General features: G+C 41.3%; 2 protein-coding genes and 1 pseudogene across 2 annotated transcripts; all 3 read left to right on the forward strand.

Annotated features, from left to right (window-relative positions):
* Positions 1-617: 617 nt before the first annotated feature.
* On the forward strand, positions 618-1,179 carry LOC129017598 (keratin-associated protein 9-2-like; annotated as a pseudogene).
* Positions 1,180-15,663: 14,484 nt separating this feature from the next.
* Positions 15,664-16,643, forward strand: LOC129018065 (keratin-associated protein 9-2-like). Its single transcript, XM_054459248.2, has one exon. The coding sequence runs from the start codon at positions 15,681-15,683 to the stop codon at positions 16,173-16,175; it is 495 nt and encodes a 164-aa protein (XP_054315223.1). The 5' UTR covers positions 15,664-15,680; the 3' UTR covers positions 16,176-16,643.
* A 4,930-nt stretch (positions 16,644-21,573) lies between these two features.
* Positions 21,574-22,612, forward strand: LOC129018063 (keratin-associated protein 9-2-like). The gene has a single exon (XM_054459245.2). It carries the CDS (start codon positions 21,638-21,640, stop codon positions 22,160-22,162), a length of 525 nt encoding a protein of 174 aa, XP_054315220.2. The 5' UTR covers positions 21,574-21,637; the 3' UTR covers positions 22,163-22,612.
* Positions 22,613-22,874: the final 262 nt, after the last annotated feature.

A 22,874-nucleotide genomic window follows, 5' to 3' on the forward strand; every position in this document is an offset into this window, starting at 1 on the left:
TCAAGGATCATAACCCAAAGCTGATTGTCATCCAATATCTGCAAACAGTTGTTTTATATATTTACAAAGCTTTTGTTATTGTTTATAGTAGGAGGATAAATCTTATACTAGCTTCTACATTAGGGTGGCATCAGAAGCCCTCCCTAAACTTGGTTTTTAACTCATCACCATGACTCAATATCATCCTATCTTCAGAGGTGCTTCCCAAAGTAAATAGCAATAAGGAAAAACAGATGGTGACTAACAATGGTCCTGACATCTCACAAAGCTACATGGGACCTGTTAGATGACCAAATACTGTACTCAGCTTTAAAAATGAGGATCAGTGCTTAATTGGTAGGAAGAATGATTCATTTCTCAGTTCAGAAAAATAGTCCTGACTGATTATTTGTCAATTAAGAAAGCAAATAAATCAATTACTCAAAGAAAATTCACAGCACTGAATAGACAACTTCCTCCTTGGGACATTTCCCAATGGACTAGAGAAGTATCAAAGACAAGTTCTGCTCACTGATCCAAACTTCGGGGTACCATGTATAAAAAGTTCAGATTGAATAGGGTTATCAAACTCTAGGAAACTCACCTCTGAGCGGGAGCGCACCCTCCACCCCGATACCATGACCCACTGCTGCTCGCCTTGCTGCCAGCCTACGATGTGCTGTAGGACCACCTGCTGTGTGTCCAGCTGCTGTCAGTCTTGTTGCCCCCCCAGTTGCTGCAACACATCCTGCTGCCAACCTAGCTGCTGTGCACCTGTCTACCGGAGAACATGCTACCATTCCATGTGTGTCTGCCTGCCTGGTTGCCTAGACCAGAGCTGTGGATCCAGCTGCTGCCAGCCCTGCTGCCTGCCACCCAGCCTACTGTGAGGCCACCTGCTGCAGGACCACTTGCTGCCAGTCCACCTGTGTGACCAGCTGCTGCCAGTCTTCCTGCTGCAGCACACCCTGCTGCCAGCCCACCTGCTGTGGGTCCAGCTGTTATGGCCAAACTGGCAGTGGGTGCAGCTGCTGCCAGCCCAGCTCCTGTGCACCCGTCTACTGCAGGAGAACCTGCTACCACCCCACGACTGTCTGCCTGCCTGGTTGCCTAAACCAGAGCTATGGATCCAGCTGCTGCTAGCCCTGCTGCCAACCAGCCTGTTGTGTGTCTAGGGGCTGCCAGCCTTGCAGTTATTGATCAACTTACCACAGATCACTACCTGCATAGAGTAGACTTCCATCATCAGACCACCCAGGTATCCTTTTTTTTTTTTTTTTTTTTTTTGAGACCTAGTTTCACTCTGTTGCCCAGGCTGGAGTGCAATGGCGTGATCTCAGCTCACCACAACCTCCACCTCTTAGGTTCAAGCCACTCCCCTGCCTCAGCCTCCCAAGTAGCTGGGATTACAGGCATGCGCCACCATGCCCGGCTAATTTTGTATTTTTAGTAGAGATGGGGTTTCTCCATGTTGGTCAGCCTGGTCTAGAACTCCTGACCTCAGGTGATCCACCTGCCTTGGCCTCCCAAAGTGCCGGGATTACAGGCATGAGCCACCACGCCCAGGCCAGATATCCATTTCTATTGCAAACTCACTCCACTTCCTCTGCTGATAACATACATGCTGTCACTAAACTGTGAGTCATCTTCTTGTTAACAAATGTATGAGCTTGCTTGATGAGTGTAGCCTTTTTCACTCCGATATTCTCTTCATTGAGCCAGCTGCTGGTCAGCTTCATCTGTTCTTGACCTGGATTTATGGTCTGAGCATTGACAAAATTATCTTTGTTTTTTTACCCTAGGAAAATTTCTAAAAAGAAAAAGAAAATTCTCATAGCTGTCTTATTAAAATTTTTTTTTCTTTTTTTTGAGACAGAGTTTCACTCTTGTTGCCCAGGCTAAAGTGCAATGGTGCGATCTCAGCTCACTGACACCTTCGTGCTCCCAGGTTCAAGTGATTCTCCTGCCTCAGCCTCCCAAGTAGCTGGGATTACAGGTTCCTGCCACCACACCCGACTAATTTTTTGTATTTTTAGTAGAGAGGGGGTTTCACCATGTTGGCCAGGCTGGTCTCGAACTCCTGACCTTAGGAGATCTGCCCACCTCAGCCTCCCAAAGTGCTGGGATTACAGCCATGAGCCACCACACCCGGCCCTTATTAGATCTTTACAGTTATACATATCATTTTGTTTCAATATAATACTCACTTTTGTGACTTTCCATGACAACTCTGTATTATCTTCTTAGCTGAAAAGAGTGTTGCTTTATTTATTTCCTAATAAAGTCTTTACTATAGTGCCTCCTGTGTTGTGTTTTGTTTTGTTTCTGTGATTGTTTTGCATCTCACATATATTATCTCATCTAAGTCACATAGGAGCCTCAAACTTGGACAGAACCAAGATGAGTCAAGTGGCCTGCATCGTGTCATGTAGCTAAGGATGGACAGAATCGGCTCTAAGCTCAGGGTTTCTGATTTCAGCTTTGCTGCTGTCACACTTACAGAATTATACTAAGGACTTAAAACCGGGAAGGGGTGCACTCGAAGTTGTTCTCCGACAATGGAAACACCAATTCCACGCATTTGCAGATCATTTTCTACTAACAAAGTTCTTCCCAAATTCATTCCCCTAACCAATAGCCACATCTTAAGAGCAACAACTTGTTTTAAGAGCCCTCGTGAATCATGTGAACATTTTATATTCTCAGTCTCTTGTCAGACTCTGGTGAACTTCTTTAAATATTTTTGAGCACCCGTTGTGTTCCTGCCTCTGTCCTGGGACTTTGGTGTGAGAGGCTCATCTCGAAATACTTGTTTGTTGAAATCATGGAATTGGCATTCTGTTTGTCCTCATTCTTCTGGTCACCTAAATAAATGGTAATAGAAGATTAAGTCATGCCCTATAAAACTTAGGCCACATTTCATTTGCACCCAAACTTTGAGAGATAATTTGTTTCCACATCAAAACTTTTTATTCCTGTCTTACTGTTTTTTATTGTGGTAAAATACACATAAAATTTACAATTATAATCTTTATTTTATTTTATTTTTTTTGAAATGGAATTTTGCTCTGTTGCCCAGGCTGGAGTGCAGTGGCACGTTCTCACCTCACTGCAACCTCCACCTTCCAGTTTGGAGCGATTCTCCTGCCTCAGCCTACCGAGTAGCTGGGACTACAGGCATGTGCCACCATGCCCGGCTAATTTTTTGTAGTTTTAGTAGAGATGGGGTTTCACTATGTTGGCCAGACTGGTCTCAAGTGCCTGACCTCGTGATCCACCTGCCTCAGCCTCTCAAAGTGTTGGGATTACAGGCGTGAGCCACCGTGCCCAACCACAATTATAATCATTTTTACATATACAGTTCAGTGGAAGTAAGTACATTCATGTTGTTAGACAACCATCATCTGTCTCTAGAAATTTTTAAAAATTTTTTAAATTATTTATTTTTTATTTTATCAACTTTTATTTTGGGTTCTGGGATACATGTGCAGGATGTGCAGGTTTGTTACATAGGTAAATGTGCCATGGTGGTTTGCTGCACAGATCAACCCATCACCCAAGTATTAAGCCCAGAACCCATTAGCTGTTCTTCCTGATGCCCTCCCTCTCATGGCCTGCAACAGGCCCCGGTATGTGTTGTTCTCCCACCCCACCATTTGTCCCATCATTCAGCTCCCACTTATAAATGTGTTCCCATCATTCAGCTCCCACTTATAAATGAGAACATGTCATTTTGGTTTTCCGTTCCTGTGTTAGTTTGCTGAAAATAACAGCTTCTAGCTCCATCCACGTTCCTACAAAGGACATGATCCAGTTCCTTTTTATGGCTGCATAGTATTCCATGGTGTACATGTATCATATTTTCTTTATCCAGTCTACTCTTGATGGGCATTTGGGTTGGTTCCATGTCTTTGCTATTGTGAGTAGTGCTGCAGTGAACATATGCATGCATGTATCTTTATAACAGAATGATTTCTATTCCTTTGGGTATATACCCAGTAAAGGGATTGCTGAATCAAATGGTATTTCTGGGGATGGTGCTATCTGGCCCAGATACTATGCTTTTCTATGGTCTTCACAACTCACAGGCCAGGAGATTCCCTCGGGTGCCTACACCACCACGGCCCTGGGCTTCAAGCACAAAACTGGGTGGCTGTTTGGGCAAACACCAAGCTAGCTGCAGGAGTTTTGTGTTTTTGTTTTGTTTTGTTGTTTTGTTTTTTTTTCATATCCTAGTGGTGCCTGGAATGCCAGCAAGACAGAATCATTCACTACCCTGGAAAGGGGCTGAAGCCAGGGAGCCAAGTGGTCTTGTTCACCAGATCCCACCCCCAAGGCACCCAATAAGCTAAAATCCACTGGCTTGAAATTCTCGCTGGCAGCACAGCAGTCTGAAGTCGACCTGGGATGCTCGAGCTTGGTGCGGGGAGGGGTGCCCACCATTACCGAAGCTTGAGTAGGCAGTTTTCCCCTCACAGTGTAAACAAAGTTGCCGGGAAGTTCGAACTGGGTGCAGAACCCACCTCAGCACAGCAAAGCCACTGTGGCCAGACTGCCTCTCTATATTCCTCCTGTCTCAGGAGGGCATCTCTGAAAGAAAGGCAGCAGCCCCATTCAGGGGCTTATGAATAAAACTCCCATCTCCCTGGGACAGAGCACCTGCAGGGAGGGGCAGCTGTGGGCACAGCTTCAGCAGCAGACTCAAACGTTCCTGCCTGCCGGCTCTGAAGAGATCCACTGCTCTCCCAGCACAGCGCTCAAGCTCTGCTAAGGGACAGACTGCCTCCTCAGGTAGGTCTCTGACCCACATGCCTCCTGACTCCTCCCAGCAGGAGTCAACAGACACCTCATAGTGGAGAGCTCCAGCTGGCATCTGGCAGGTGCCCCCTGGGACAAAGTTTCCAGAGGAAGGAGCAGGCAGCAATACCCAGGCAAACAGGGTCTGGAGTGGACCTTCAGCAAACTCCAGCAGACCTGCAGAAGAGAGGCCTGACGGTTAGAAGGAAAACTAACAAACAGAAAGCAACAGCATCAATATCAACAAAAACGATGCCCACGCAAAAACCCCATCCAAAGGTTACCAATATAAAAGACCAAAGGTGAATAAATCCAAGAAGATGAGAGAAAAGCCAGCACAAAAAAGGCGAAAATTCCAAAAACCGAATGCCTCTTCTCTTCCAAAGGATCACAACTCCTTGCCAGCAAGGGAACAAATCTGGACAGAGAATGAGTTTGATGAATTGACAGAAGTAGGTTTCAGAAGGTGGGTAATAACAAACTCCTCCGAGCTAAAGGTGCATGTTTTAACCCAATTCAAGGAAGCTAAGAACCTTTATAAAAGGTTACAGGAACTGCTAACTAGAATAATCATTTTAGAAAAGAACATAAATGACCTGATGTAGCTGAAAAACACAGCACGAGAATTTTGTGAAGCATACACAAGTATCAACGACCAAATGGATCAAGCAGAAGAAAGGATATCAGAGATTCAAGATCAACTTAATGAAATAAAGCGTGAAGACAAGATTAGAGAAAAAAGAATAAAAAGGAATGAACAAAGCCTCCAAGAAATATGGGACTATGTGAAAAGACCAAACCTATGTTTGATTGGTGTATCTGAAAGTGATGGGGAGAATGAAACCAAGTTGGAAAACACATTTCAGGATATTTTCCAGGAGAACTTCCCCAACCTAGCAAGACGCCAACATTCAAACTTAGGAAATACAGAGAACACCACAAAGATACTCCTCCAGAAGAACAACCCCAAGACACATAATTATCAGATTCACCAAGGTTGAAATGAAGGAAAAAATGTTAAGGGCAGCCAAAGAGAAACGTCAGGTTACCCACAAAGGGAAGCCCATCAGACTAATAGTGGATCTCTCTGCAGATATCCCACAAGCCAGAAGAGAGTGGGGGCCAATATTCAACTTTCTTAAATAAAAGAACTTTCAACCCAGCATCTCATATCCAGCCAAACTAAGCTTCATAAGTAAAGGAGAAATAAAATCCTTTACAGACAAGCAAATGGTGAAGGAGTTTGTCACCACCTGTCCTGCCTTACAAGAGCTCTTGAAGGAAGCATTAAATATGGAAAGAAAAAACTGGTACCAGCCACTGCAAAAACATACCAAATTTTAAAGACCATCGACACTATGAAGAAACTGCATCAGCTAATGGGCAAAATAACCAGCTAGCATCATAAAGACAGGATCAAATTCACATATAACAATGTTAACCTTAAATGTAAATGGGCTAAATGCCCCAATTAAAAGACGCAGACTGACAAATTAGATAAAGAATCAAGACCCATCAGTATACTGTATTCATCAGACCCATCTCACATGCAAAGACACACATAGGCCCAAAATAAAGTAATGGAGGAATATTTACCAAGCAAATGGAAAGCAACAAAAAAAAGCAGGTGTTGCAATCCTAGTCTCTGATAAAACAGACTTTAAACCAACAAAGATCAAAAAAGACAAAGGGCATTACATAATGGTAAAGGAATCAATGCAACAAGAAGAGCAACCTATCCTAAGCATATATGCACCCAATACAGGAGCACCCAGATTTATAAAGCAAGTTCTTAGAGCCCTACAAAAAGACTTAGACTCCCACACAATAATAATGGGAGACTGGCCAGGCATGGTGGCTCACACCTGTAATCCCAGCATTTTGGGAGGCCAAGGTGGGTGGATCATGAGGTCAAGAGTTCAAAACCAGCCTGGCCAACATGGTGAAATCCTGTCTCTACTAAAAAATACAAAAATGAGCTGGGCATGGTGGCACGTACCTGTAATCCCAGCTACTGGAGAGGCTGAGGCAGGAGAATCACTTGAACCCAGGAGGCAGAGGTTGCAGTGAGCCAAGATTGTGCCACTGCACTCCAGCCTGGGTGACAGAGCAAGACTCCATCTTAAAAAAAAATAGTGGGAGACTTTAACACCCCACTGTCAATATTAGACAGATCAACAAGACAGAAAATTAACAAAGATATTCAGGACTTGAACTCAGCTCTGGGACAAGCAGAACTCTTCACCCCAAATCAACAGAATATACATTTTTCTCAGCACCACATAGCACTTACTTTAGAATTGACCACATAATTAAAAATAAAACATTCCTCAGCAAATGCAAAAGAACGGAAATTATAACAAACAGTCTCTGAGATCACAGTGCAATGAAATTAGAACTCAGGATTAAGAAACTCACTCAAGGCTGAGTGTGGTGGCTCACGTCAGTAATCCCAGCACTTTGGGAGGCCAAGGTGGGCAGATCATGAGGTCAGGAGATGGAGACCATCCTGGATAACATGGTGAAACCCCGTCTCTACTAAAAATGCAAAAAAATTAGCCAGGCATTGTGGCACGTGCCTGTAATCCCAGCTACTCAGGAGGCTGAGGCAGGAGTGAGCCCAGGAAGTGGAGCTTGCGGTGAACTGAGATCACACCACTGACTACAGCCTGGGCCACAGAGCAAGACTCCATCTCAAAAAAAAAAAAAGTGGGAGACTTTAACACCCCACTGTCAATATTAGACAGAACAATGAGACAGAAAATTAACAAGGATATTCAGGACTTGAAATCAGCTCTGTACCAAGTGGACATTTACAAAACTCTCCACCCCAAATCAACAGAATGTACATTCTTCTCAGCACAACATAGCACTCTAAATTTGACCACATAATTGGAAGTAAAACAGTCTCTCAGATCATAGTGCAATCAAATTAGAACTAAGGATTAAGAAACTCACTCAAGGCTGGGCACGGTGTCTCACGCCGGTAATCCCAGCACTTTGGGAGGCCGCGGTGGGCAGATCACAAGGTTAGGAGATCAAGACCATTCTGGCTAACACAGTGAAGCCCTGTCTCTATGAAAAATACAAAAAATTTAGCCAGGCATGGTGGCACGCACCTGTAATTCCAGCTACTCAGGAGGCTGAGGCAGGAGAATTACTTGAACCCAGGAGACAGAGGTTGCAGTGAGCCAAGATCACACCACCGCACTACAGCCTGGGTGACAGAGCGAGACTCTGTCTCAAAAAAAAAAGAAAAAAGAAAAAAAAGAAACTCACTCAAAACCGCACAACTACATGGAAACTGAACAACCTGCTCCTCAATGACTACTGGGTACATAACAAAATTAAGGTAGAAATAAATAAGTTATTTGAAACCAATGAGAACAAAGACACAATGTACCAGAATCTCTGGGACACAGCTAAAGCAGTGTTTAGAGGGAAATTTATAGCACTAAATGCCCACATGAGAAAGTGGGAAAGATCTAAAATCGACACCCTACCATCACAATGAAAAGAACTAGAGAAGCAACAGCAAACAAATTCAATAGCTAGCAAAAGACAAGAAATAACTAAGATCAGAGCAGAACCAAAGGAGATAGAGACACAAAAAAATCCTTCAAAGAATCAATGAATCCAGGAGCTGGTTTCTTGAAAAGATTTACAAAATAGATCACTAACCAGACTAATAAAGAAGAAAAGAGAGAAGACTCAAAGAGACACAATAAAAAATGATAAAGGGGAGATCACCGCTGATCCCACAGAAATACAAACTACCATCAGAGAATACTATAAACACCTCTACACAAATAAACTAGAAAATCTAGAAGAAATGGATTAATTCCTGGACACATACACCCTCTGAAGACTAAACCAGGAAGAATTCGAATCCCTGAATACACCAATAACAAGTTCTGAAATTGAGGCAGTAATTAATAGCCTACCAATCAAAAAAAAAAAAGCCCAGGACTAGACGGATTCACAGCCAAATTCTATCAGAGGTACAAAGAGGCGCTGGTACCATTCCTTCTAAAACTATTCCAAACAATAGAAAAAGAGAGACTCCTCCCTAACTCACTTTATGAGGCCAGCATCATTCTGATACTAAAACTGGGCAAAGACACACCAAAAAAAGAAAATCTCAAGCCAATATCCCTGATGAACATTGATGCGAAAATCCTCTGTAAAATACTGGCAAACCGAATCCAGCACCACATTACAAAGCTTATCCACCACAATCAAGTCGGCTTTATCCCTCGGATGCAAGGCTGGTTCAACATACACAAATCAATAAATGTAATCCATCACATGGATTACAATGACAAAAACCAATGACAAAAACCACATGATTATCTCAATAGATGAAGAAAAGGCCTTCAATAAACTTCAACACCCCTTCATGCTAAAAACACTCAATAAACTAGGTATTGATGGAACGTATCTCAAAATAATAAGAGTTATTTATGACAAACCCACAGATAATATAATACTGAATGGGCAAAAGCTGGAGGCATTCCCTTTGAAAACTGACACAAGACAATGATGCCCTCTCTCACCACTCCTATTCAGCATAGCATTGGAAGTTCTGGCCAGAGTAATCAGGCAAGAGAAAGAAATAAAGCATACTCAAATAGGAAGAGAGGAAGTCAAATTGTCTTTGTTTGTAGATGACATTATTCTATATTTAGAAAACCCCATCGTCTCATCCCAAAAACTCCTTAAGCTGATAAGCAACTTCAGCAAAGTCTCAGGATACAAAACAAATGTGCGAAAATCACAAGCATTCCTATACACCAATAATAGACAAGCAGAGAGCCAAATCATAAGTGAACTCCCATTCACAATTGCTACAAAGAGAATAAAATACTTAGGAATACAACTTACACGAGATGTGAAGGACCTCTTCAAGGAGAACTACAAACCACTGCTCAAGGAGATAAAAGAGGACACAAACAAATGGAAAAACATTCCATGCTAATGGATAGGAAGACTCAATATCATGAAAATGACCATACTGCCCAAAGTAATTTATATATTCAATGCTATCCCCATCAAGCTACCATTGACTTTCTTCACAGAATTAGAAAAAACTACTTTAAATTTCATATGGAACCAAAAAAGAGCCCACATAGCCGCGACAATCCTCAGCAAAAAGAAAAACTGGCCAGCCATATGTAGAAAGCTGAAACTGGATCCCTTCCTTACACCTTATACAAAAATTAATTCAAGATGGATTAAAGACTTAAACATTAGACCTAAAACCATAAAAACCCTAGAAGAAAACCTAGGCATTACCATTCAGGACATAGGCATGGGCAAGGACTTCATGTCTAAAACACCAAAAGCAATGGCAACAAAAGCCAAAATTGACAAATGGGATCTAATTAAACTAAAGAGCTTCTGCACAGCAAAAGAAACTACCATCAGAGTGAACAGGCAACCTACAAAACGGGAGAAAATTTTCGCAACCTACTCATCTGACAAAGGGCTAATATCCAGAATCAACAATGAACTCCAACAAATTTACAAGAAAAAAACAAACAACCCCATCAAAAAGTGGGCAAAGGATATAAACAGACACTTCTCAAAAGAAGACATTTATGCAGCCAAAAGACACATGAAAAAATGCTCATCATCACTGGCCATCAGACAAATGCAAATCAAAACCACAATGAGATACCATCTCACACCAGTTAGAATGGCAATCATTAAAAAGTCAGGAAACAACAGGTGCTGGAGAGGATGTGGAGAAATAGGAACACTTTTACACTGTTGGTGGGACTGTAAACTAGTTCAACCATTGTGGAAGTCAGTGTGGCGATTCCTCAGGGATCTAGAACTAGAAATACCATTTGACCCAGTCATCCCATTACTGGGTATATACCCAAAGGACTATAAATCATGCTGCTATAAAGACACATGCACACATATGTTTATTGCGGCACTATTCACAATAACAAAGACTTGGAACCAAGCCAAATGTCCAACAATGATAGACTGGATTAAGAAAATGTGGCACATATACAACATGGAATACTATACAGCCATAAAAAATGATGAGTTCATGTCCTTTGTAGGGACATGGATGAAATTGGAAATCATTATTTTCAGTAAACTATCGCAAGAACTAAAAACCAAACACTGCATATTCTCACTCATAGGTGGGAATTGAACAATGAGAACACATGGACACAGGAAGGGGAACATCACACTCTGGGGACTATTGTGGGGTGGGGGGAGGGGGGGTAGCATTAGGAGATATACCTAATGCTAAATGACGAGTTAATGGGTGCAGCACACCAGCATGGCACATGTATACATATGTAACTAACCTGCACATTGTGCACATATACCCTAAAACTTAAAATATAATTAAAAAAAAAGAACAAAGCTGGAGGTATCATGCTACCTGACTTCAAACTATACTACAAGGCTACAGTAGCCAAAACGCATGGTACTGGTACCAAAACAGATATATAGGCAAATAGAACAGAATAGAAACCTCAGAAATAACACCACACATCTACAACCATCTGGTCTTTGACAACCCTCACAAAAACAAGCAATGGGGAAAGGATTCCCTATTTAATAAGTGATGCTGGGAAAACTGGCTAGCCATATGCAGAAAACTGAAAGTGGACCCCTTCCTTACACTTTATACAAAAATTAACTCAAGATGGATTAAAGACTTAAACATAAGACCTAAAACCATAAAAACCCTAGAAGAAAACTTAGGCAGTACCATTCAAGACATAGGCATGGGCAAAACCCCTATCAAAAAGTGGGTGAAGGATATGAACAGACACTTCTCAAAAGAAAACATTTAGCTAACAAACATATGAAAGAAAGTTCATCATCACTGGTCATCAGAGAAATGTAAATCAAAACCACAATGAGATACCATCTCACACCAGTTAGAATGGCAATCATTAAAAAGGCAAGAAACAACAGAGGCTGGAGAGGATGTGGAGAAATAGGCACAGTTTTACACTGTTGGTGGGAGTGTAAATTAGTTCAACCACTGTGGAAGACAGTGTGGCAATTCCTGAAGGATCTAGAACCAGAAATACCATTTGCCCCAGCAATCCCATTACTGAGTATATACCCAAACGATTATAAATCATTCTACTATAAAGGCACATGCACACATATGTTTATTGCAGCACTGTTTGCAATAGCAAAGACTTGGAACCAACACAAATGCCCATCAATGATAGACTGGATAAAGAAAATGTGACACATATACACCATGGAATACTATGTAGCCATAAAAAGAATGAGTTCATGTCCTTTGCAGGGACATGGATGAAGCTGGAAACAATCATTCTCAGCAAACTAACACAAGAACAGAAAACCAAACACTGCATGTTCTCACTCATAAGTGGGAGCTGAACAATGAGCACACATGGACACAGGGAGGGGAACATCACACACCAGGGCCTGTCAGGGGGTGGGGGGATAGAGGAGGGATAGCATTAGGAGAAATACCTAATGTAGATGATGGGTTGATGGGTGCAGCAAACCACCATGGCACGTTTGTTACATATACCTATATATATGTAACATTTGTTACATATACCTATGTAACAAATTTGCACGTTCTGCACATGTACCCCAGAACTTCAAGTACAATTTTAAAAAATAGGCCATATCAAATAGCCTAGATGTATAGTAAGCTATATGATCTAGGTTTCAGCACACTCTACAATGTTCGCACAATGACAAAATTACCTAGTGGTTCATTTCTCAAAACATATCCCCATTGTTAAATGGCACAAAACAGGATTCATGTTTTGGTAAAAATTAAAAACAAAATTTAACAAAAGAAAAGAGAGCAAAAAGGAAAGATACAACACAGCATGTGATAAAATATTTATACCATATCCACTCAATAAATGATAAACTCCTGATACATATATCTCATATAAGTTTATAGACAATGATCTCCACATTATCTATCTGTCTATCTATCTATACACTAGTCAGAACATATATCCAAAATCTATAAAACACTAAGAAATTAACAACCGTGAAGAAGTATGGGTAGAAGACTTGAACAGGGATCTTATGAAAAAGGAAAAAGGAACAACAAATGCCTGTTAGACATTAGTCATCAAATAAATGCAAATCTAAAACATAAATACATACCAGTACAATTCAGAAGGTTCACAATATTAGGGTCAAGCAGGAGTCACTACTGGTTGTAAAATGTTGAAACACTGCTTTTTTCTTTCTACTAATGCTGATTATAAGTGTTTCCTCTGACGTGGCAATTTCACTCCTACATATATTCCCAGAGAGAAGAATTTGAGTACCACATTCCCATATAAGAAATATTCATTTTCAAATCCTTATCAGACTAGAATAAATTTGGCTAGCCTCGAAGCCATTGATTCTTTTTAAGATGCCTGTGCATAATTTTGTTCTGTTTCTTTTCGTGTAACTTTGAAGTTCCGAGGGCAATCTAATCTCTGTTATTTTTCTGTCCAAAGCCATCTTTCTGTAGGGCCTAAATAGTGATATTTCTTACATGTTAGCGTAAACTTTCACTTCATTCATTTCTGCCATAATATTTAAGAACTGATAATGATATTCTGTCATACACGTCTACTTATATTCTCAGGAAACTCACTGTTTACTTTCCACTCTCTTCAAAAATCTACATGTAAAACTCAGTGCAATAGGCCTGTTGTTAGAGAGCTGCATGGGCTCTCATGTTTTATGTGTTTGTTAATCAAGAGATAATCTGATACCACTATCTTGTTATTAGTGATCCACCAATTACACTTTCCCCCAGGTTCTCCTCAATGAATTTAACTGATGCCTACATATCCTGATGTAATTTCCTCCTCCTATAATTTGAGTTGCAGATTAAAGACAATTCCTCACTCACGTTCTCTAGATTAATACAATATTGTTGTAGAAATGACTAAGTATAGATTTCGGATAATTGGGCTAGACTTCATTGTTTCTGTCAAAGTAGATAAGAAAGACTACAACTGGGCTACAAGTATCTCCTGGGAGTTCCCCCCATGGGGTGTGTGTGTCAGAAAGGGACCCATGGGATAATCTAGTGCCCCTGTTGAAAAGAGAGCTGTTGATCCCCAAGCCCACATTCTGCAATAGAACTGCTAGAGTATTTCATGGGGCATGAAATTGCCTTTAGAAAAATCAATACAGGGGGTCACATCAAGGTCAAATTGGGCACAGAAGGGTAGGAATTTTGCTATATTCAGAATTTCTTTACTTAGAGAAGGTAGAGGAAATAGAGTAAGAATAGGAGAATATATTTTTGGAATGCAATGATAGTAAATATCCTAAACAAAATATAAGTAAGTAAAATCCAGTGGCATATACATGTGATCATAACCACATGAATTGTTTTCAGAAATACAAGACTGGGCTAATATTTGAACATTAATCAACTTTTAAAATAACACATTTTGGGAAGCCGAGGCAGGTGGATCACTTGAGGTCAGGAGTTCACGATCAGCTGGCCAACGTGGTGAAACCCTGTCTCTATTAAAAATACAAAAATTAGCTGGGCATGGTAGTGTGCTCCCGTAGTCCCAGCTACTCGGGAGGCTGAGGCAAGAGAATCTCTTGAACCCGGGAAGTGGAGATTGCAGTGAGCCGAGATTGTACCACTGCACTCCAGCCTGGGTGACAGAGCAAGACTCTGTCTCAAAAAACATAGAATAAAATAACATTTACTGGAAAAGGTAGAATAATCATAACATTATTTCAGCTTATAAAGAAAAAGCATTTTGTAAATTTCAGTACATTTTCAGTTTTCTGTCTCTCAGAAAATAAGGAATAGAACAAGCCCTGTTGCTATGATGAAATGAATCTACAAAAAAGACAGAAAGCATCGTAATTAACTGTGAAATACTGAGAGTTGTCCTTTCTATCCGAAGAATATAAAAAGATATACACTACACCATTCTATTAGACATTGTCCTGGAGGGTCTACCCCTGTACAAGGGCCAAAAAAAAAAGCAAGATTAAAAATCCTCTTATAAAGCGAAGAAAACTATTACTATTTTTTACGAGTCATGACTGCACATGTACAATTTTCTGTCACACCAAAAGAAAATACAAAAAGTATTAGAATTAACAAGCTGGGACCAGAACTCGGCTTGATTTGACCGAATCTAGAGCACTTACATCACAGAGAGTCCCATGCTGGTAAACCCTTCAGTCCCAGGCAAATAAGGGTAAATGGCAACACCATCACAGAGACACCTGATGCTTTCTGAATCCCAGTGGACTCCTTTTTCTACCCACCTGCTTTGGTCTAGCTCTGAATTTGGGACACATTGTGCCAAACACCCTTTCCCTAGTGAGTTTAATAGAACTGGAAGACACAGGTGGAATAGGTTGTAGCGAGAAAGATGCTTGTTACTCTTGAATCAGACTTTTGTGGATAAATAGGCTTGGGGCTGGGCATGGATTCAATGCGTCACTGTGAACATATCAGCATCACACGACTGCCCACAGACATTTCCAGTCTACATACAGTCAACCATGAGGCTGGACAGAGAGAACTATATGCCTCCTGGATCACCAGGAACTATCACATGAGCAGATGATGGTCAGAACAGGAATGATGCTGATGATGAGACTGCCTTCCTTTTATCTGAAACAAAGTTTTTATGAGTAATTCTCAATTAACAAACAGATTAAACGCTTACTTTCAAAAGATTCATAAGATTTCAGAAACAACTTCCTCTTTGACGATCGCAAAGGGAGTATGGAAAACAGTGTAAACAGCAACAAGGAAAAGTCCTGCTAATTGGTGGAAACTTTGGAGGCCAGATGTATAAAAGGTCCAGATTGCAAGGAGTCATCAGATTCTGGGAAACTCACCTCTGAACAGAAGCCCACCCTCCACCCCTGACACCATGACCCACTGTTGCTCTCCTTGCTGTCAGCCTACATGCTGCAGGACCACCTGCTGCAGGACCACTTGCTGGAAGCCCACCACAGTGACCACCTGCAGCAGCACACCCTGCTGCCAGCCCTCCTGCTGTGTGTCCAGCTGCTGCCAGCCTTGCTGCCGCCCAACTTGCTGTCAAAACACCTGCTGCAGGACAACCTGCTGCCAGCCCACCTGTGTGAACAGCTGCTGCCAGCCTTCCTGCTGCAGCACACCCTGCTGCCAGCCCACCTGCTGTGGGTCCAGCTATGGCCAGAGCAGCTCCTGTGCACCTGTGTACTGCAGAAGAACCTGCTACCACCCCACGACTGTCTGCCTGCCTGGTTGCCTCAACCAGAGCTGTGGCTCCAGCTGCTGCCAGCCCTGCTGCTGCCCAGCCTGCTGTGAGACCACCTGCTGCAGGACCACTTGCTTCCAGCCCACCTGTGTGTCCAGCTGCTGCCAGCCTTCTTGCTGCTAATCAACTCCCAAGAGAACTACCATCCTCACACAACAAATTTCTGCTCAACTGACTCATCTTTTGGGGGACTAATTTACTTTGCTGCTGACAGCCACCATGCTCTCACCCAAATTTTTATGACTTCTCTTCATGTTTAAAATCTTGGGAATCTGCTTGAGGGAGGGCAGAATGCTTCATCCTGATTCTCTTTTTCCTTACACCTTGTGGATCATGTGCCAGCTTCATGTGTTCTCAATTTTGAGTCATGGTCTCAGCTTTGACTCTAAAGTCACGAGCTTCATTCTTTGCTTCTGAGGAATTTAGGCTTCTGCAACTGATCAACAATCTTTGCAATCTTTTTTTGTTTGTTTGTTTTCAATATCCTCCTCATGGTTCTTGTATCCTTCTTTCTTCTTTTCATGATAAATTTGAGTTATGCCCCTGGTAGCAGAGATCCTTACCTATATGTTTCTGAATAAACTCTGAACCGTCCTCATCTCATATGGTGTTTTGTTTTATTTGAAAGCATTCCTGATGTGGGAATTACACACATATCACATACCATAGGTATTATCCAATTTGATTCTCAAAACAGGTGGTCATGTATTATTACCTTCATTTTTCACCTGGAAAAAAAATTAATATGTGATGTTATGTAGCTAATAAAGGACAGATTCTGATCCAAGCTGAGGTCCTCTCTTTCTGCCCAAGGACACTTACATTTAACTCTCAACATAGTAGAAATGACATTGGAAGTCAGCACTAGCAAGACATGCACTTGAGTTTATTTAACAATGAGAGAAATAATGTCTCATATTTGCAGATATTTTTATTCACAAAAAAATTCCCAAATTATTTTTTCCCACACCTCAGTGAGAAACAGCTGCATGACATGGCAGCAGGGACTTTATTTAATGGCTGCCCTGAATGCAGGGATCTTTTTATCTCAGCCTCTGACCAGGCAATCATTCAATTCATCTGCATCAAAAAGAATCTTGAGAATTCATTATATCATCATAAGAGAGAGTCTCATCTGAGGTGACTTATTCTCAGTATGATGTAAATAAAATTCTTACACAGCCTCCCTCTCCTGAATACCTATTGGCAAAGTCAATGAAACTAAGTTATTCCTTGTAAAATACAGACCATACCTTATGCCACATTAAGACAATTTGTCCCCTAATCAAAATGTTATGAGGAAAATTGAGTAAGGAATTAAGCTGGGAATTGAGAAAGTATGCAATGGGTATGTAAGACGTGGCACAATCCATAATCTCTAAACCAAGGAAGGGAATGAAAGAACATTCTGCATTTTGTAAGACCAATATGAGGCATCTAAAGAAACTGAAAACTGTGTTTCCAGGGAAATCAGAAGAATGTAAGAAAGGAGCAAAGTAGAACTTGTGCATTCATAGAAGTCATGATAGACAGAGGTTGGTGCTTTTGGTCCTGAACTGATGCAAGCTAAGCATTCACTCATGGAAAGATTGATTGATACTGGCTCTGAGAGAAATATAAAGCTTGGGGACCTGGGTCACCTTCTTGGGACCTCCTACCAGCATGGGAGTGGTAGAAATACCTCTGATGAGCTAACAATGTAGATTTCCATGACAGATGCCAACTTCTGAGACTGTGAATCTAGAATGGTCTAAAAACTTGGCTGAGGGATGAAGGCCGCTTACTGTGATCATCGTTCAGGGATGAAGTAAAGGAGATGAAAACTAGGACATTCTCTTTGACTAGCATCAGTTATGAAAGATGAATAAGTTCTGCATGTCTACTGTACAGTAGTGTCACTATAGTTGTAAACATTTTATCATATACCTGAAATTTGCCAAGAAGTTAGATCTTACATGTTCACACCACAAAAATAAAAAAGAAATGGTAACTATGTGGGCTAATAAATATGTTATTCACAATGGATATATATATTAGAGCATCACCTTGTATACCTGAAATAGACACAATTTTTATTTGTCAATTACACCTCAATACAGATAGAAAAAGTATTTAGTTGATCTAGTTAATTATTACAAAAATATTCTTCTCTTCAACGTTAAAATTAGAAATTTTCTGAACAAAAACACTAATTCTGGGCTGCCTGCTATAGGAGACGTATTGGCTAAATGCTTTGTGTACATTATTATTAATTCTTTTTTTTTTTTTTTTTTGAGATGGAGTTTGCTCTGTTGCCCAGGATGGGGTGCAGTGGTGTAATCTCGACTCACTGCAAGCTCTGCCTCCCTGGTTCATGCCATTCTCCTGCCTCAGCCTTCCGAGTAGCTGGGACTACAGGCGCCCGCCACCACACCCGGCTAATTTTATGTATTTTTAGTAGAGATGGGGTTTCACGGTTTTAGCCGGGTTGGTCTCGATCTCCTGACCTTGTGATCCGCCCGCCTCGGCCTCCCGAAGTGCTTGGATTACAGGCATGAGCCACTGCACCCGGCTATTATTAATTCTTTAACAAACTTTCAAAATAGGTATTAATGTTCCCTTTGTAGAGATGAGAAAATTGAGGCTGAGAGAGTTAGTGTATTGTCACAGATTAGTTTCTCCCAGAAGAGATTCTGAGGAAAGCATTCCAGTGAAACTAGTTTATTCGGAAGTGCAGATCACACTAGTAGGGATTGGGGAAGTGATACAGAAAAGGGTACACTATCAAGTCAGTATCACAGTCACCAACTAAAGCTTAAACTAAAGGGAAAACTATCAGAAATGACAAAAAAACACACTGCTAGAATTATCCTACTTCAGGAATGAGGAAGCTAGAGTCTTTATAAATCAGCTCTCCGGAATCATTGGTTGAGAGTTTTTCTCTGTGTTGCATTCACAGGTGACATGACTTCTTACAGCAGCAATACAAGAGCCCTTAGGCAGAGAGATGCAGATTCTAACAGATGGAAATTAGTCCAAGCACACTAAGATCTAATATATATGGATGCAGTCATGAAAACTTATCTACGATCTACAATTAGCTCCACTCAAGTAAAACCTTTGCTACTTAAATGTGATGGACAGCCACAAGCTCTAGAAGAAGGAAGAAGAGGAGGTGAGAAAGAGGAGTAAGAGAAGGGACAGAAGATGAGTGGAGGACAAAAGAAATAAAGAAAGAAATAAAGAGAGAGAAAGAAAAAGAAGGAAGGAAGGGAGAGAGAAAGAAAGAGAAAGAAAGAAAAAGAAAGAGAGAAAGAAAGAAAGAAAGAAAGAAAGAAAGAAAGAAAGAAAGAAAGAAAGAAAGAAAGAAAGAAAGAAAGAAAGGAAAGAAAGAAAGAAAGAGAAAAGAAGAAGGAAGGAAGAGGAAGGAGAGAGAAGAAGGAAATGAAAAGAAAGGAGAGGAAGGGAGATGTAAAATGAAGGCCAATGAAATAAGCTACACTTACTGTTGCTATAGTACAGTGCATCTGAGATTCACAATCTCCATTAATTACCACCAGTTCTATTCTCCCTTCACCCCTGGCCAGCACTCTTCTTGGTCTGGATAACTGCCTGATAGAGTAGCTCAGAACTTCCTTCCTGAGTGGTCTGAGCCTCTAGTTACTATACCACTGTCCACTGTGATTGCTGTTCTTACTGATTTCTGGTTATCACTGGACATGGACACACTATGAGGTTCTCCAGTGTTATGGGTTAATTTGTGTCCCCCAAAATTCATATTCAAATAGAATCATTTAAAGTGTTACGTGATAAGGCAAGGTCATATTGGAAACAATTAGGCCTCTGATTAAATATGACTGATGTCTATATAAAAGGGGGAAATTCAGAGAGTATGCATATAACAGAAAAATTATGTCAAACACACATGGAAATGGTAGATATCAACAAGTCAAGGAGAGAGACCTGGAACAAGTACTTCCCTCACAGGCTTCAGATGAAAACAACATTGCCAACAGCTTAATTTCCGAACTGTGAAAAAATAAATTTAAGCCACTTGGTTTACTGTAATTTATTATGGCAGTGCTAGTAAGTTAATACACTTACTAAGTATCCTGAGCTATAGATATGTTCTGCTACACTATATGGCTTAAAGATAATTACCCCTCACCAAATAATAACGCCTTTCTCTGTCTGTTGCTCTGCTGACAGGAAGAGTTCAAAATGACTAGGCGATAATGATTCCTTTTGATTATAACAAAGAAATAGAGAAGCAAATACAATAATTTTTATTCACATGAAAATTTTAAAAAGCCAAAAGTCACCTACTGTATTATAACTTGATAGAGTGGTTAGCTGTTTGGAAATGAGTAAGTGGATATAACTGGGAGAGAATGGGATTAATTTCTATTTCCTAACCTGGTAATGGGGACATAGATGTATTTACAATGTAATACTATATCAGGTTGGAAATTAATAATTTGTGTTCTTCTCAAATGAATGATAAACCTAGAAAATGTTTTTTTCTTTTTTTTCTTTTTTCTTTTTTATTTTCTTATTTTTTTATTTTTTTAATTTATTTTTATTATACTTTAAGTTTTAGGGCCATCCCATTACTGGGTATATACCCAAAGGACTATAAATCGTGCTGCTATAAAGACACATGCACACGTATGTTTATTGCGGCACTATTCACAATAGAAAATGTTTTAAACATGTTAGAACTCCACAATGAATCAGGTATCATCTCAACTCATCTAATCCCTTCATTGAAAAGAAATAGAAGAAATGACACTGTGCTAGTAACTAGGTTTAGGGCTAGAGCCACAGCACATGCTGGTTGGCCTGAATCTCAAGTATTTATGTGATGGAAAGTCCTCCATTCTCATCCTGGAAATCCCCACACTCCCAGACAAGTCAGAATGAATGGTCGCCCTAGGGCATAGATTGATTGATGTTGTCTAAATCCCACTGGATTTCTCTGCATCCACCTGTTCTGGATCTGCTCTGCCGCATGGAACACACTGTGCCAGACACCGTCTTCCCAAGTGACATTCAAACAACTGAAAGACACAGATGATGTGGGTGGCACAGAGAGATGCCTGTTAGTCTTCAGCCAGAATTTCTGGGGGAATAGTCTTGGGCCCAGGCATGGATTCATTTTGTCACTGTAAATATGTCAGCACCATGCTTCTCCCCACAGACACTTCCCAGTCTTCATACAGCCAAACATGAGGCTGGCCAGAGAGAACTTCCTGACCCTCCCGGATCAACAGGAACTATCACATGACCAGATGATGGTCAGAGCAGGAATGATGCTGATGATGAGACGGGCTTCCTTTTATCTGAAACAAACTTTCAATGAGTAACTCACAATTAAGAAACAGATTAAACCCTTAGTTTAAAAGGTTCATAAGATTTGAGAAACAACTTCCCCTTTGACAGTAGCAAACAGATGGTGGAAAACAATGTAAACAGCAACAAAGAAAAGTCCTGCTGATTGGTGGAAACTTTGGAGGCCAGATATATAAAAGGCCCAGACTGCAAGGGGTCATCAGATTCTGGGAAACTCACCTCTGAACAGAAGCCCACCCTCCACCCCTGACACCATGACCCACTGTTGCTCCCCTTGCTGTCAGCCTACATGCTGCAGGACCACCTGCTGCAGGACCACTTGCTGGAAGCCCACCACTGTGACCACCTGCAGCAGCACACCCTGCTGCCAGCCCTCCTGCTGTGTGTCCAGCTGTTGCCAGCCTTGCTGCCGCCCAACTTGCTATCAAAACACCTGCTGCAGGACCACCTGCTGCCAGCCCACCTGTGTGAACAGCTGCTGCCAGCCTTCCTGCTGCAGCACACCCTGCTGCCAGTCCACCTGCTGTGGGTCCAGCTGCTGTGGCCAAACCAGCTGTGGGTCCAGCTGTGGTCAGAGCAACTCCTGTGCACCTGTGTACTGCAGAAGAACCTGCTACCACCCCACGACTGTCTGCCTGCCTGGTTGCCTCAACCAGAGCTGTGGCTCCAGCTGCTGCCAGCCCTGCTGCCGCCCAGCCTGCTGTGAGACCACCTGCTGCAGGACCACTTGCTTCCAGCCCACCTGTGTGTCCAGCTGCTGCCAGCCTTCTTGCTGCTAATCAACTCCCAAGAGAACTACCATCCTCACACAACAACCTTCTGCTCAACTGACTTATCTTTCGAGGGACTAATTTACTTTGCTGCTGACAGCCACCATGCTCTCACCCAAATTTTTATGAATTCTCTGCATGTTTAAAATCTTAGGAATCTGCTTGAGGGATGGCAGAATACTTTATCCTGTTTCTCTTTTTCCTTACACCTTGTGGATCATGTCCAGCTTCATCTGTTCTCAATTTGGAGTCATGATCTCAGCTTTGACTCAAAAATCAAGAGCTTCATTCTTTGCTTCTGAGGAATTTAGGCTTCTGCAACTGATCAATAATCTTCGAAATTATATTTTTGTTTTCAATATCCTTCTCATGGTTCTTTTATCCTTCTTTCTTCTTTTCATTATAACTTTGGGTTATGTCCCTGGTAGCAGAGATTCTTACCTATATGTTTCTGAATAAACTTTGAACCATTCTCATCTCATATAGTGTTTTGTTTTGTTTGAAAGCATTCCTGATATGGGATTTACACACATATCACATACCATAGGTATTATCCAATTTGATACTCAAAACAGATGATCGTGTATTATTACCTCCAATTTTTCAGCTGAGAAAAATTTACTGTGTGATGTTATGTAGCTAGTAAGGGGCAGACTCTGGTCGAAGGTGAGGTCCTCTCTTTCTGCCCAAGGACACTTACATTTAACTCTCAATATAGTAG

The sequence above is a fragment of the Pongo pygmaeus genome, chromosome 19, assembly GCF_028885625.2.
Source record: "Pongo pygmaeus isolate AG05252 chromosome 19, NHGRI_mPonPyg2-v2.0_pri, whole genome shotgun sequence".
Lineage (NCBI taxonomy): Eukaryota > Metazoa > Chordata > Mammalia > Primates > Hominidae > Pongo > Pongo pygmaeus.

What these genes read in the sequence shown, in the direction of transcription:
- LOC129018065 (XM_054459248.2), top strand. Translation starts at nt 15,681, where the DNA reads ATGACCCACTGTTGCTCTCCTTGCTGTCAGCCTACATGCTGCAGGACC.
- LOC129018063 (XM_054459245.2), top strand. Translation starts at nt 21,638, where the DNA reads ATGACCCACTGTTGCTCCCCTTGCTGTCAGCCTACATGCTGCAGGACC.